Here is a 14,139-nt window from a genome sequence, read left to right on the forward strand (position 1 = left end):
CCATGCAGAGAGAAGGATGAGGCCAGGTCCCGGTCTGGAGAAATCCATAATCTCATACCCATAAGAGAACTGCTATAGGATTTTTTAAAATATAGCATACATGCAACCCACCATTAGGAGGTAATTTCTTAAAGTTGATCTCTGATTGACTAAATGGTTTTACTCTTCCCTTTTGGTCAGCTCCTGTTCGCTAAGCCCCGCATTTACAAGACAGCTGTCTGTGCTTAAGGGTATAAGCTGTGGATTTCCAAATGGAGTGGTCTCTGGCACCCTGGCCTTGGTCAGCTCCACGACCGATGAGCCCCGACATGCCTCTGGATGATTGTGGTGAGAGTCTCAGGGTTTTATGGTTGTCTCTCCCACAGGAGAAGAGCCTAAGCGTTCTCAGTGCCTGGCCTTTCCCCAAAGAGGTATGTGCTCATTGGTGGTGACAGAGAGCTAAAGGATTTGGGAACATTATTCAGAGTTCCAATTATTAGCAAAAATGCAAGCAGATGGAGCAGGGAAATAATATCTTTTGCTAATTATCCAAACGGATGAGCTGACAGAACTTTACACTCTCCCACGAGAGCCAAAGGGTCACGGAGCCCCGGCCAATTCTGGCCAAGCTGGCCGGCTGCCCTCAGGCGCAGGGCCTGCAATCGGCCTTCCCTTCCGCTCACCTGAGTCCTCTGGGGGAGAGCCTTTACACTCTTTTGTGGGGAGGGTAGGAGAGGGCTTCTGCTGTTATTGTTTCAATGATACTTTGCTGGAATGCCAGATTTTCTGTGAAGTGTTCGAGAAAAATGTTTAAAAATCGAGTTTACTAAACATAGAAGCCCAAATGTGTTTTTAAACATCTACATGTCCTGTGGAGATCTGTTATGATATTCTTGTACATTCTTTTTTCTTGCAAAGAATGCATAGAAATAGCATCAGTATATATCCCATCCTCTCAATTATCCATTCATCTCTCCACATCACCTCGCTAGAGACTTCTCTCTTTCTTCCTCAGCAATGGTTGCTCAGCATTTCAGCAGAGCCTGGATAGCTCCATACTTACAAGTTGAATTTATGCACGAGCTTGTTCGTTCCATTCTGTTCAACAGCTTTTGCTGCCCTCCTAACCCTACACAGATGTCTCACAAACCCAGGCTGCACTCATGGAGGATGGGCCGAATAGGCAGGGCAAATCCATGGCCCACACAACTCAAAGCACAAGACGCATTGAAGGTGAGTCAATAACATCAAACCCAAATGCAAAGCAAGTACGTTACACCCTGCATGTTCTGCTCAACCTTCGTCCTTGTACTGCAAATTTTAGACATTTGCAAAAAATATTGTAAGCTCTCTCTCCACTTTTTCCACTCCATTGAAACTCTCAGAGGCTCTGCATTACCTTTCTCTCACACCATTACCTCCAGTACAAATGACCTGCTTCTGGGGTTCATGATCCTCATCTTCCAAGAAATATTCCATTTCTTCCATGTGCCTCGAGACCCTAGCCTTTTTAAATTCCTAGGAAGTTCCCTCTGCTAAGAGAAATAATGTGATCTATAGCAATAAAGTGAGGTATTTAATTTCAGACAGTGTTTCTAGCCCTTTCTGGATAACTTAAGGATAACAAAAATGAAATTTGCTAACCCAGGAGTTCAGAAAAAGCAATAAATAAGTAAATGTGACTTGATAAAAATGTGGGATTCCATTTCTCTTATTAGCATGGCTACTTTGGGTTAATGGGATCTGACTTTTAACATAGTAAAATGTCAAGTCGACCCCATGTGGCATTGTTTTAAAAAATCATAATATTTATCTGTCTTTGGAGAAAATAAAATGAAAAAAAAAAGCTGCCATACAAATGCGTCAGTAGCTTAACACATGAAGTGGAGTTTGTTTTATCAGTCATGCGTTATCAAACTAGGTAGGGTTTCTTTCTGTCTTGTTACTGCTGGAGATGTAGGATCACAGACTTAAAGTTGGAGGGGACCACAGACCTCAAATCCAATCACTTTACTTCGAACACTTGTTATCGCTGTCACATATATGATAAAAAGAAAAAGAAGGCTTAAGGATGTGTCACAAGAAGAGGGGGTTTTGCCTCAATCCACATAGCTAATTTGTGCTTGAGCTGAAATGTGAACACTAGTCCATAGATGGTGCTTTTTCGACAGTTTACTCTCTAGTATTTGATCTGTAAGCACACACACACACATACACACACTCTTAACATTTATCCTCATTAGTGATCAACGGATGCCGTGTACTATGCTGTGCCTAGGCAGACCACAGATGACTCGCCCAAAGGATAAAATGAGGAGAGATGAATGAATATGCTATTTACAGAGGTGTGACCAGGTAAGAGAACCAAGACGTGGTGAAGCATTTAGAGACTGGGAACATGGGGAGGCCATTCTCACCTCCCAGACAAGAGGGCAAATCAATAACTGATGAGACCCAAGTATGAAGGAGAAGGGGAGAAGATTAAACCACAGGACTCAGGCCCTGTCAGACCAGAGGCCAGTGATTAGATGGTGGGGGCCTTGTAGAATTAATACCCCAACTTCTCTCTTCTCCCACCAGCTAATCTGCCAGTGTCTTCCACTGGACAAGGGAAACCAATGGAAAGCCAAGATCTCCATGATAAGGCTTCTGGGCCCCAAGCCCAACAGAGAAGGGCAGGACATGGGAGCCAGGAGACACTCAAGAGGAATAGAGAATAGCCAGCACACTCACAAGCCATCGCTGAAGAAGTTAGCCGAACTTTGTGCAAAAGTGTGTGCATACAATGTTCAGTGCCATATTATTTATAGATGTAAGGCATCGAAAATAATCTAAATAATCAACAGTAAATTACTGGAGAAGTCAATTCTAGATGTGACCCATAATTTTTCAGTTGAAAATTATGAAATGATTAAAAAGCATACTCTAAAGAATACTTATTGAAATGGGCATATTTATGCTATATTAAGTTAAATCAGAAGGCGTATAAAGCATGTACATGTGTTTTATAGGTACACACATCTGTGTGCATATGAATATATATGTATAACTACATATTTATATGAATGTTTATATGAAAACTACATTGATTTGAAAGATCTCAAATGAAGAGTTTAAATTAGATTGAAATTAGGATGTACTAACCTGTAAGAGAGTGACAGGCTTCTTAAGAAATTTTCAATAGCGTTTGTTTTCTTTTAAGTTCAACTAAAATCATGGAGCAGAGTGGGGGGCAGGGTCTTTCCACTGAAATTGTTGTGACATTATGATTTCACAAACACTAAATACATTTTTTTCAAATAGAACAAATTTAAAGCTATTGATATTACTATAAAGAGTAGAGATTTCCTCTAGGTAAAGGTCAGTATTTGCAATGTACCATTGAACCTAGAAATACAAGATACTTTTAAAAAATATTGTTGACTATTGTCAAATAAAATCAGTGAAGACCAGTGGACATCTTGCAATCCAGATTTATGATTACTCATCATTATAATACATTGGTTCCTATAGCTTCTGATTTCTATCTGCCCTGTCTTTCCTCTTCATTTGTATGAATTTTAATTGAAAAACATATTGCAACTTTTTTCTACTGATAGGATGACTAAATTAGGAGGATACTAAGTGATTATGCACTGGGAAAAAAAAATTATAGTCTCTACAGTGAAATGCCATCAAATAAGCATCTGGAGCGTTTCATTCCCCGGATTCTCAGATCTCTTCAGAACCCAGGTGTAGATAGACATTTATTCTGCAGAGCTCAATTTCTTTATTGTAAACTTTCAGTTGAATTTAACCATCAGAAATGTGAGACATGTATTGCTTTGACCAGCCTAAGAGAGGAGATAATTCATATTCTCTTGATTGCTAAGACATGTGACTGCTTCAGTCCAGGACTATTGATAACTTTACTTAGTTAAGAAAAGTAAAAGAACTATTGTTGAAAAGAAATTAAATAACAAGAAATATGAATACTATAACAATATAGTATTATATATTATAATATATTATTTTTCCTGTATCATTATATATAGGAAAAAATATGAGATGCAGATCCCAAATTCTAAGTGCTCAGAGAAATCAAACAAAACTATATGGCTGTCCTATTCAAAGAGGATTCTTGTTCAGGGAAAGAAAATTACATCAAAATGTAAATATTGACCAAATGGTGATATTTGGAAGTCCTCAAAGGATAGCAGGCTAAGGAAATGCTAAACATTTGAGAATTTTTTAAAATAAAAATAAATAAAGGAGACTTAGAAGGAACTGCAAAATCAGTAACAACAGCAGCAATAATAATAACGTTTCCATCCGATGGAAAAAATTTTTTTATTTGCCTTCCACTATTTCTGCTTCACCAGAATCTTCTCACAATAATTTGAACTGATTGATATATAAGTAGCTTGGCTTCCCTAGCAACAACTTCCATTTATAAAATGTCATCAATACACAGATCCTGGATGGTTTTCTTCAATGTTTGCATAATGTTCTAATTACTTCAAAGACTAAAATGTTCTGGGCACATTTAGAAAATAGGAGCCATGTGAACAAAGCTCTAACTGTATTATACAGTCAAATGGAGGAAGCCACAGAAAGACAGCACATGTCCAAGTATAAACCAGGAAGCGCTTCCATCCAGAAAGGGAGAAAATCAGGACTGTTTCAGCTTTCCCAAGAAAAACAATCCTGGAAACAGGGGAGGTTTGAGCTGACTTCAAAAAAGGATACCATTTTTAATAAATCTTTGGATGAGGAAAGCAAATAATGTCAAATGCTGGAAATTTGCCATGAGCAGATGGACGAAAAATGCTCACATTTCCCTTTCATCAATCATTGGTCTCCTCCCAATTTTTCCTCTGCTTTTTACCCTAAATTCTCTCTCTCCCTCTCCCTCTTTCTTTCTTTCTCTCTATTTCCCGACCCCTCCCTTCTTCCCTCTCTCCCTCTCTCTCTCTTCACTCCTTTTCTCAGAATGTCATAATATGTATAATATTGTGTCTTTAATTCCTCCTCTTCTATTACAGGGAAATTGCAGTTGCAACTTTCATGTAATTGCCTATGTATTAAAAATGATTAAATTGATCTCTACCTGAATATAATCTTCAATTGATTATTCATACCTGATATAGGATGATCGACTTTAATTTAACATAAGTGGAAACTGAAAGATCTCTTTATTGAAAAAAAGCAATGTAGCCTAATTCCGTTTGCTCATCACATTTTTTACTGCAAAATTCTTTCTCATTTGCTGAATGGCAAATTTAGAAGGCACTGAAGCACAGTCAAGTGCATAGCCTCTAGGGCCAGATTGGCTGGATTGATATCCAGGCTCTGTGACTTACTGGATATCACTGACCTTGAGCAAGTTAACTTGTCAGTGCCTCAGCCTGTTCTTCTGTGTAATGGGGATAATAAGGTAGCTGTTGTAAAGATTAAAATGAGCTAATGTTTGTAAAGTTTTAGAATGGTTCCTGGCACTTAGGAAGTGCTATATATATCTGCTAAGTAATACATCAAAAACCTGGTTAGCTTCATGGAATTTAGCTAGGTAGCAAACCAGCTTCTGAGCCGCCAAGATAGATATGATTAATTATGCTGAATTTCGGGTCTAAGGTGGAAACAGTGAAAAAATATGCTTGCTAATGAGAATATATTGAGAGTCACATCACTGAAATGATGACCTTCATTCTGTTCTTCAAAAACTGTTGAAGTGGTGGCACATCTGAATAAAAAGAGTCACTTTGACAGCCATCTAATAAATGTTTTCTTCCTTTCCAATCACTTTAAATTAGAAAATAATTTAGAGATTAAAATAGGAAGAGAATCTGTTTTGGGGTTCTCATGTTTAGAAAGACATAACTGCAAGGAGAACACTTGAATGCAAACCCACTATCATGATGATGAGAAAGCAGCCAACCCCAGCAGGCATAACACTACTTTAAACACATATTTTATAACATTTTTTTGAATCAAAGGCCATACATAATATAACTTACTAAAACACACAATTTCCAGAAAAAAATCAATACAATGCTTTAACTCTAATATAAATGGAAACTATAAGAAAAATAATTTATAGTAAATTATATGCTATCTAATTACTATATATAAACTATATTAATACTCAAGCACAATGAGATTGGGAAACATCATGCAGTTTGCAGAGCTCACCCCATTCAGTGTCCCCATGGTTTTGTGATCCCTGTTGAGACAGGGATCCTATTAGTGGTGATGTATTAGTCCCCAAAGTTCCATTTTAAAAAGGTGTTTTTCTGTTTAGAAATATAAAAAAGAAATCGTTGATTGTTGAAGCTCTGAGAATGGTAAAACTTTTTGAAGGAAGAAACTTGATATTGACCTGTCTTGACAGATGACTCCCATGCAGTAAAGGGATACTAGACAGAACCAGGTTTCTACAATATACTCTGGACACTGCAGATGGGTTAACTTCATTTCCATATTTCTACATTAGCAATCTCAAGCAATGTGTAATAACGGGAAGCTTCACTGAACACTTAACCAAATATGACATACTGCCGGAAAGGGAATGGAGCTACTGCCCGTGGCTACCATGCCTGACTACTCAACTAAGTGACATAGCTTAGCTCTTGTTTCATTCAATTCTCATTCTTATACATCAAGAGAAACACGAAAGGTGGAAAAGAGGATTCAGATAAACTGTCTTTAGGACTCAGGATTGAACATTTGTAATTCTCCACCTTAACTGTGTCAGGTAGAAAACTGTTTCTCCCTGTGTTAGTTTGCTAGGGCTGCCATAACAAAGTACCACAGACTGGACAGCATGAACAAGAGAAATTCATTCTCTCACAGTCCTGAAGGCTAGAAGTCTGAGCTCAAGGAGTCCCTTTCTTGGACTGTAGATGGCCATCTTCTCCCTGTGTCATCCTCCTGTGATCTTTTCTCTGGATCTTTCTGTGTCCAGATTTCCTCTTCTTATAAGGAAACCAGTCATATTGGATGAAGGCCCATCCTAAAGGTCTCATTTTAAGTTAATTATGTCTTTAAAGACCCTATCTCCAAATACAGTCACATTTTAAGGTACTGGTGGTTAGGGCTTCAATATATGAATTTTGAGGGGACACAATTCAGCCCATAACACTATCTACTTATGGTAGCTATAAATGATCATTAAGGAGCATGATAGAATCTATCTAAGACACCAAATTAAAGTGCAAGTCTACAGCAATACTCCTGCGCTACCTAGAAAAGTCAAATGCACTGTGCTGAGATAGGTGTGATTCTATGCCTCTTCCTCTGCAACCTGAATCCTGGCTCCCCAGCCCAGGAGTTACTTTCTTCTGGCATCAGTAGACTGAGTCTGAAGGGATATATGTGTGTACCAGAGCATTCAGGGGGTCATCTCCCCTCCCCCTGGAGACACACTCCCTATTTTTAAACTCATGCTAATGTCCACGTGGCATATAGGTAACACCCTTACCAGGCATTCAGGGAGACAGCTCCCCTCCAGCCCCAAGTGTGCCCGAGGAGAGCACAAATTAGAAAAGGCAGCTTCTTTGTTCACTCCTGAAACATGGAAACATTAGCAGGTAGTAAAGAATGGTGGGAGTAAAAGCAGAGGTGAAGGCAGAGGAAAGTTAACTAAAAAGGGCTCATGAATGTTGCCCAGAAAAAATTTAATTCATTCTATCTCAATATTCAAAACTCTTGCTTTTCTTAATTTTTTTTTTAACACAAAAGATTTTAGTTTTCTTCCTAGCCACTGGCCTCTCTGTCTCAGTCACTTCTGCTTTTTCCTCCTGCACAGCTGAATTTCTAAATATTGGAGGGCTCAAAGACAATCCTTACTTTCCTTCCCTTCTCAATCTTCACATTCTTTTCAGGCAAGTTTATGTAATTTATTTCCACCCCTGATTTCTATCTTAAACTCCAGAGCAGACATCTATCCACATACCAGACATCTACACTTGAATTTCTCAGAGGCATTACAAATTTTAATTATCTGAAAGAGAATAATTCATTTCATGCCAAATCTTCTTCTGCCCCAGTCTTCCTTGTTTTGGTAAATGGTATCATTATGCATCCAGTTACTTAATAAAAAATTTTAAATATTAAACACATAAATGGATAAAAATAGCAGGTGTACTTGATTTCCTCTTCTATTCATATATAATCCATTAATAGGTCCTATTGACCTTACTTCAAAATTTTACCCAAAATATCTATTTTTCTCCATCTCCATTAGAATTATAGCAGTTCAAACTACCATTATCTGGCCTGACTATGCTAATTAACGTATCTCCTTCCTGTCCTATCACCCTGTCTAGCTCTGGTCTATTTTGAAGACCTCATCAGCTACGCCTTTCCTTTTTGCTCAGTGGCCTCTAATCCAACTAAGCTACCACATCACAATGGTACTAAATGCATTGTCACTTTACAGTCTTGCAAAACTATTCCCCTTGCAGGAGGAGGAGGAGGAGGAGGAGGATGAGAAGGAGAAGAAGAAGAAGAAGAAGAAGAAGAAGGGGAGGAGGAGGAAGAGGAGGAGGGGGACGAGGAGGGGGACGAGGAGGAAGAAGAAGGAGGAGGAGGAGGAGGAGGAGAAGAAATTCTTTTCCTTTACATTTTCATATGATTAGTTTGTTCTTTGGGTCTCAGCAAGAAAAAAACTTCACTTCCTTAAGAAGCCCTTGTTAATCATTCAATCTATGGTAGCCTACCAGGCTCTGAATTACATTAATTTTAACTTTAACCTATTATTTATCACTGCAAAATATTTCATCCCACCCAATTATCATGTAAGACCTAGAAGATCAGGCATCTTAATTGTCTTGTCCATTGCTCTATACGTAAAACCTAGAACAATGCCTAACTCATGGAAGGAAGTCACGAAAATTGTGGAATGAAATGAATGAACGAGTGAACGAGTAAAACTTTGTATGATGTATATTTGCATCACTAATTTTATCTGATATTCTTTTCTGATATTCTTTTCCCCAAACAGTAGAATGAAAATGGTTTCAAGGATGAAATGAGAATGATTTCAATGTATTATGCGGACTTTGAAGTGCTAGGCAAACGTGCTTGTTGAAAAAAGAAAACAGCCTCCATGTTGCCAGTTCTTAAAATGCCCAGATATGAACATTTAGTGGTTAAAAAGAAGTGTCAGTTTTATTAGAGACATTCTTCTATTCAATTAATCATATCTAAATTATAAAATCATTATCTTGACATTAATTAAATTTATTTTTATTTTGAATGTAAATAGAGCAACTTATAAATATTTCTATTTTTCCTGGAGTAGGGGGTAATTAGAGTAGAGATTATTTTCTGGTGAAACAGAGGAAACAAAATTTGTGTGAACAGTAGGCTGATGATGCCTTTTATTTTTTCATTAAAAACATTTTTTTATATCTTTATTGGCGTATAATTGCTTTATAATCTTGAATTAGTTTCTGCTGTATAACAAGGTGAATCAGCTATATGTATACCTATATCCCCATATCTCCTCCCTCTTGCATCTCCCTCCCACTCTCCCTATCCCACCCCTCTAGGTCATCACAAAGCATCGAGCTGATTTCCCTGTGATGTGCAGCAGCTTCCCACTAGCTTTCTATTTTACATTTGGTAGTGTATATATGTCAGTGCTATTCTGTCACTTCGTCCCAGCTTACCCTTCCCCCCAACCTCCGTGTCCTCAAGCCCGTTCTCTACATCTGTGTCTTTATCCCTGCCCTGCCACTAGGTTGGCAGACGAATGGATAAAGAAGATATGGCACATGTATACAATGGAATATTACTCAGCCATAAAAAGGAATGAAACTGAGTTATTTGTAATGAGGTGGATGGACCTAGAGTCTGTCATGCACAGTGAAGTAAGTCAGAAAGAGAAAAACAAATACCGTATGCTAACGCATGTATATGGAATCTAAAAAAATGGTACTAATGATGCCTTTTAGATTAATCAGGCATTCTCTTTCCTTGGTGTATGGAAACACCCATTTTCTTTAGCAGTCTTTCCAGTCAGAGAAAAAGAGGAAGTACTTCTACTCTTTTTTTTTCTAAAAAAAAACCATATCACGTTGTTCTTAATCTCATACTCTGCCTGCTACAGGACTGTAGACCATAAATTATAATTTTGTTTTGTTTTTAGTTTTAATTTCTTTTCTCTTCTCCCTTTGACTCCTTCTCCAGGATTTTTAAAAAATAATTATAAGTACTATTCAAAACTATAACTGGGGGATTAATTTAAATATGAAGATCTTTGAAACCTTTTCTCTAATGTTTTAATAACTGTTCAATCGAAATTAACGTATCACTCTGTATTTTAAGAACTAAGAGAAAAAGAAAATAGTACAAAAGTTGAGTTAATATTTGGATTTGACATATTTCTGATTGTGTTTTAAACTGATATTGTTATTTTGGGGAATCCAAAGTAACCGGTTGTAGAGTACTTTTTCCTTCACACAGTTTTAGTCCATTGATTTTACGTCCTTACTGTTACAGACACTGTAGAATATGAGCTAATGGTCTCAATTCAGGAATAGATGTTTCAAGACTTAGATCTTTGCAAACTGTTTCATGCTCTGATGGTACTTTGTTTACTTGGTTTTGATTTCTGTTTTAATTATTGTTGTTTATTCTAAAATGAGAGTGGAATATGGCCATCTTTAAATTTCTTTGTACACTATAAGCAATTCCTGTACAATGGAGGAAGGTATTTTCTAATAGCACTCTTCAATAGGGATAAGTAAACAAAAAGTGTTTGATGGCTGTAATTATCTGGACAATTTCCCTCTTTGCTTAGAGAAACTAAAATATCTATGTTTTGTTTCTCTCTCTCTCTCTCTTTCACACACACACACGTGTGAGCACATGTGCACACACGTGCATGCACACACGCACACACGGGCACGCACACACTCACACACACACATCTTCTTATCTCTGAAAATAAGCATAGGCTATGTGGTCTTTGAAGTTAAATAAGGGGGAGAAGTTATTTAATTTCTCTGTATATATTCTTTCCAGAGTAGTCTGAAATAGATAATTAGTTTGTTAATTATTACAAGGCAATTTTTTCCATTTATAATAATCCTCAAATATAGCGATGAGAGAAGGAGAATTCATTTGAGAAACTTAAATTTGAGAAATGTGTTAATGAAAATGCTTTACCCAGAGAATTCCAAATCTATGTGGTATCTGCTTTAACTAAATATTTATTTAAAAAGTCCTCCCCAAAGCATAAGGGGAATACAACTGCATTACTGATTTCCACCACTGAAGGCAGTAAAGTTTGATTCAGTTTTGAAATTTTGAGTTTAGTTTTATGTAATCCCATCCTACTTTCAAATGGGCATCCTGGGAATATTCTGGCTAGTTTGTGTGTGTGTGTGTGTGTGTGTGTGTGACTATTATAATAGCATGGATTTTTGGGACTCTATTAAACTATAAGGTTCAAATCCCAATTCACAGTTTTGGTGAAACTTATTCAAGTGGGAACAGCACCAATGCCATTTCCCCAGGACAAACCTCACTGTGTGTCATTTAGCTATTTTTTTTACCCACTCCTCTGCTTGTCCTTATTGTATCTTTCTGTGAGTCATAAACTGCACACAAATCCCCCTATAGGGTGTCAAATTGGATGAGGAGGAAAGGATGGAACAAATTGTACCGTTTGTTTGAGGTAGTGATGGTGACTTGGGAAGGAAGATTGAGAGAGCAAGCCTGGGGTCACAGATTGATTTCATACAACAGCTTTGGGTCTTTCCAGGCACATTTGTGAAGTCACCAGATGTTGTGTTACTACTTTAGTTTAATTTTTTTGTGTGTTCATCCTCCTTTCTAAGGAGTCAGTGGACAATCATCAGAGTTGACGATCTTAGCCAAGTTGATCCTTTTAGGGTGAAGTTGATTATCTTCTGTTGAAGCTACCCTACGACTTTTCCTATCAGAATACCAACATTAAGAAGGAGAGCGAACATTAGAAAAGTCCTTACAGTTCCTTCATCCATAAAACGGAGAGGATTCTTATTAAGATTCTTCGATCACACATGTAAACCAATAATTCGAATGACTCGGAACAAGAGACACATTTTAATCAATTGAGAATAATTTACTGAGTGGCTACTGAACGTTAAGCATAAGCCATTCCCAACCCATTTCATCTTTTCCTGCATCTGGTAGAATTCAACTAATGGACTCTGACAGAAGAAAGAACAGAAAAGTCTCCCTTGAACCCATCCTTCTGGTAACTCACCCCAGTGTGAATGTAAACAGCACCTCCACAGCACATGAATTTAAAAAGCAATATGATGAAAGCCCTGCTCACTAACTCTAGACATTATACATTGTAAAAATGAACACTGTCACATTTCAAATGTTTTAAAAGTAGATGCGAGTGATTTTTACTCTTAAATTACATAACTATGCAGTATGCTACACACTGGAGAGTACTTGAGTGTTGGCATATGATATTACTTATGATTTATTAAATGCAAAGTGTATTTGTCAGGATTATACCTAAACAGAGAATAATAAGTATAGCCTTATAAGAGTTTGGTATGTGTGCATTTTGCCCTTCTCTTCCCCACACACACAGTTTAAATTACCTCACAAAATGAAAGTTTTAGCTAATTTATTTCAGTAACTCCCAATATGGGAGTCTGTAAATGACTTTTAATCTCCACTGGGAATTTCAGGATGAGGGACAAAAGGATGCAGAACCTCCTGAGGAATGAAAATGCCAACAGGTCAGTCCATAACCTTTATAGTAACAACAAATTATTAGCCTAATGTCAGTAACTGGAACTCACAATACACCAGCATTGTCTTCTGTATTTGGCATTTATGAAGATGGCATAAATTGAATATATGAGAACTGGCATATATAAGATATGAGTTGAAGTTACTTATGAAAGAGATAGAATCTCTTCTTCCAGAAAGCTATAACCATAGTCCCAGAGTGATATAATCAGAGGCAACCATAAATAGTCAAATAATTGTTTACTACCATCTAGTACTACTTCTTTGCCCCAGGAATTCTGTCACCGTTCCCAAAAGAAAGCAAAACAAAACGCAACACAGAATGATAAACCACATTAAAATGAAAAGCTCAGCCTGTCTTAAGGATCATCCACTTCCGTGCGTTTTGACCCTCATTCCCATCAGGTCTTTAAGAGAGTGCAGAATTATCTGCCACGTGGTAAGTAAGTTCAGTCCCAACTTGCTGCACGGGCCCTTAGGGATTTAAGAAGATGAACAGAAGATCCGAAAAAAGCAAATTTGAAAGACACCACACTAATTCTGAAATTAGAAAAAACCCGATCTCATACCATCAATTATAGTATATGCAGTTAAAATGAAAGACTGCATTACCAAATTTATGGATTATTAAAGAAAGTTTCAATTACGTCCGTCTACTCAACATACTAAAGCAGGTATATATGAGCTAATTATACATGAGAAATATCGTCAAATAAGACATAAATGGAAAAAACATCTTCCTTCTCTCCTCCCCATTCCTGGCTAAATGCTTGTCAAGCAGAAAGTTCAATAGACCAAGAGATCATTAATTATTATATTATCACATAAACTACCTTTAACTGTCATTAAATTATAATACCAAAGGTATTTAGGTGTTAGTAGCATTGCTATGCTAGGAGAACTTTAACATTTATATATTCAAATGGAAAACATTTTTAAAAAGAAGAATTAACCATGTTTATACTGAAGCATGTAGTTAAAGCCACCTCTGAAATTCATTTTACAAATATCACGCAGATCCCAGTGAAATTTAATTTATTCTTGGTTTTATGTAGGTGATATAAAACACAGCTATAGGTTCTGTAATTTTCTTCAACTCTGCATAAGTAAAAGAGGCCTTATCATTTCCTATTGCCTGACGAGGCACTGCATCCTCCCAGGAGTCAGGAACACTAGGAACTATGGAATCTAGCTTTAAATGCTTTGGCAGTAACTCTGCAAATTAGCTTAAAACGTTTAGGCAGTAATTATCACCTCCAAGCCTGCTCCACTCAATATCTTCACCACTGCAAACTGAGGACATAATAAATAAATTGTACAGAGATTTAAGTCAACCCAGTTTCTTGGATGGAGTAAAAAGAATGTTCTTAGAAGTCTGGAGTTTCAAATCAGTGATGGTAACTCTTACAGTGAGAA

The 14,139-nt window shown here is 37.2% G+C and overlaps 1 protein-coding gene across 1 annotated transcript in view; it reads left to right on the top strand.

Moving 5' to 3' along the window:
- Nucleotides 1-296: 296 nt before the first annotated feature.
- The window catches only part of CNTNAP2 (contactin associated protein 2), a gene marked incomplete at both ends in the record, with an annotated part of 2,063,650 nt that continues 2,049,807 nt past the window's right edge, over nucleotides 297-14,139 (top strand). The window contains 3 exons of the mRNA XM_079711872.1: nucleotides 297-410; nucleotides 1,117-1,212; nucleotides 2,560-2,751. Of these exons, the coding sequence (XP_079567998.1) occupies nucleotides 297-410; nucleotides 1,117-1,212; nucleotides 2,560-2,751 (402 nt within the window). The remainder of the gene's footprint in view (nucleotides 411-1,116; nucleotides 1,213-2,559; nucleotides 2,752-14,139) is intronic.

The sequence above is a fragment of the Hyperoodon ampullatus genome, assembly GCF_949752795.1.
Source record: "Hyperoodon ampullatus genome assembly, chromosome: 9".
NCBI classification, from domain to species: Eukaryota; Metazoa; Chordata; class Mammalia; order Artiodactyla; family Ziphiidae; genus Hyperoodon; species Hyperoodon ampullatus.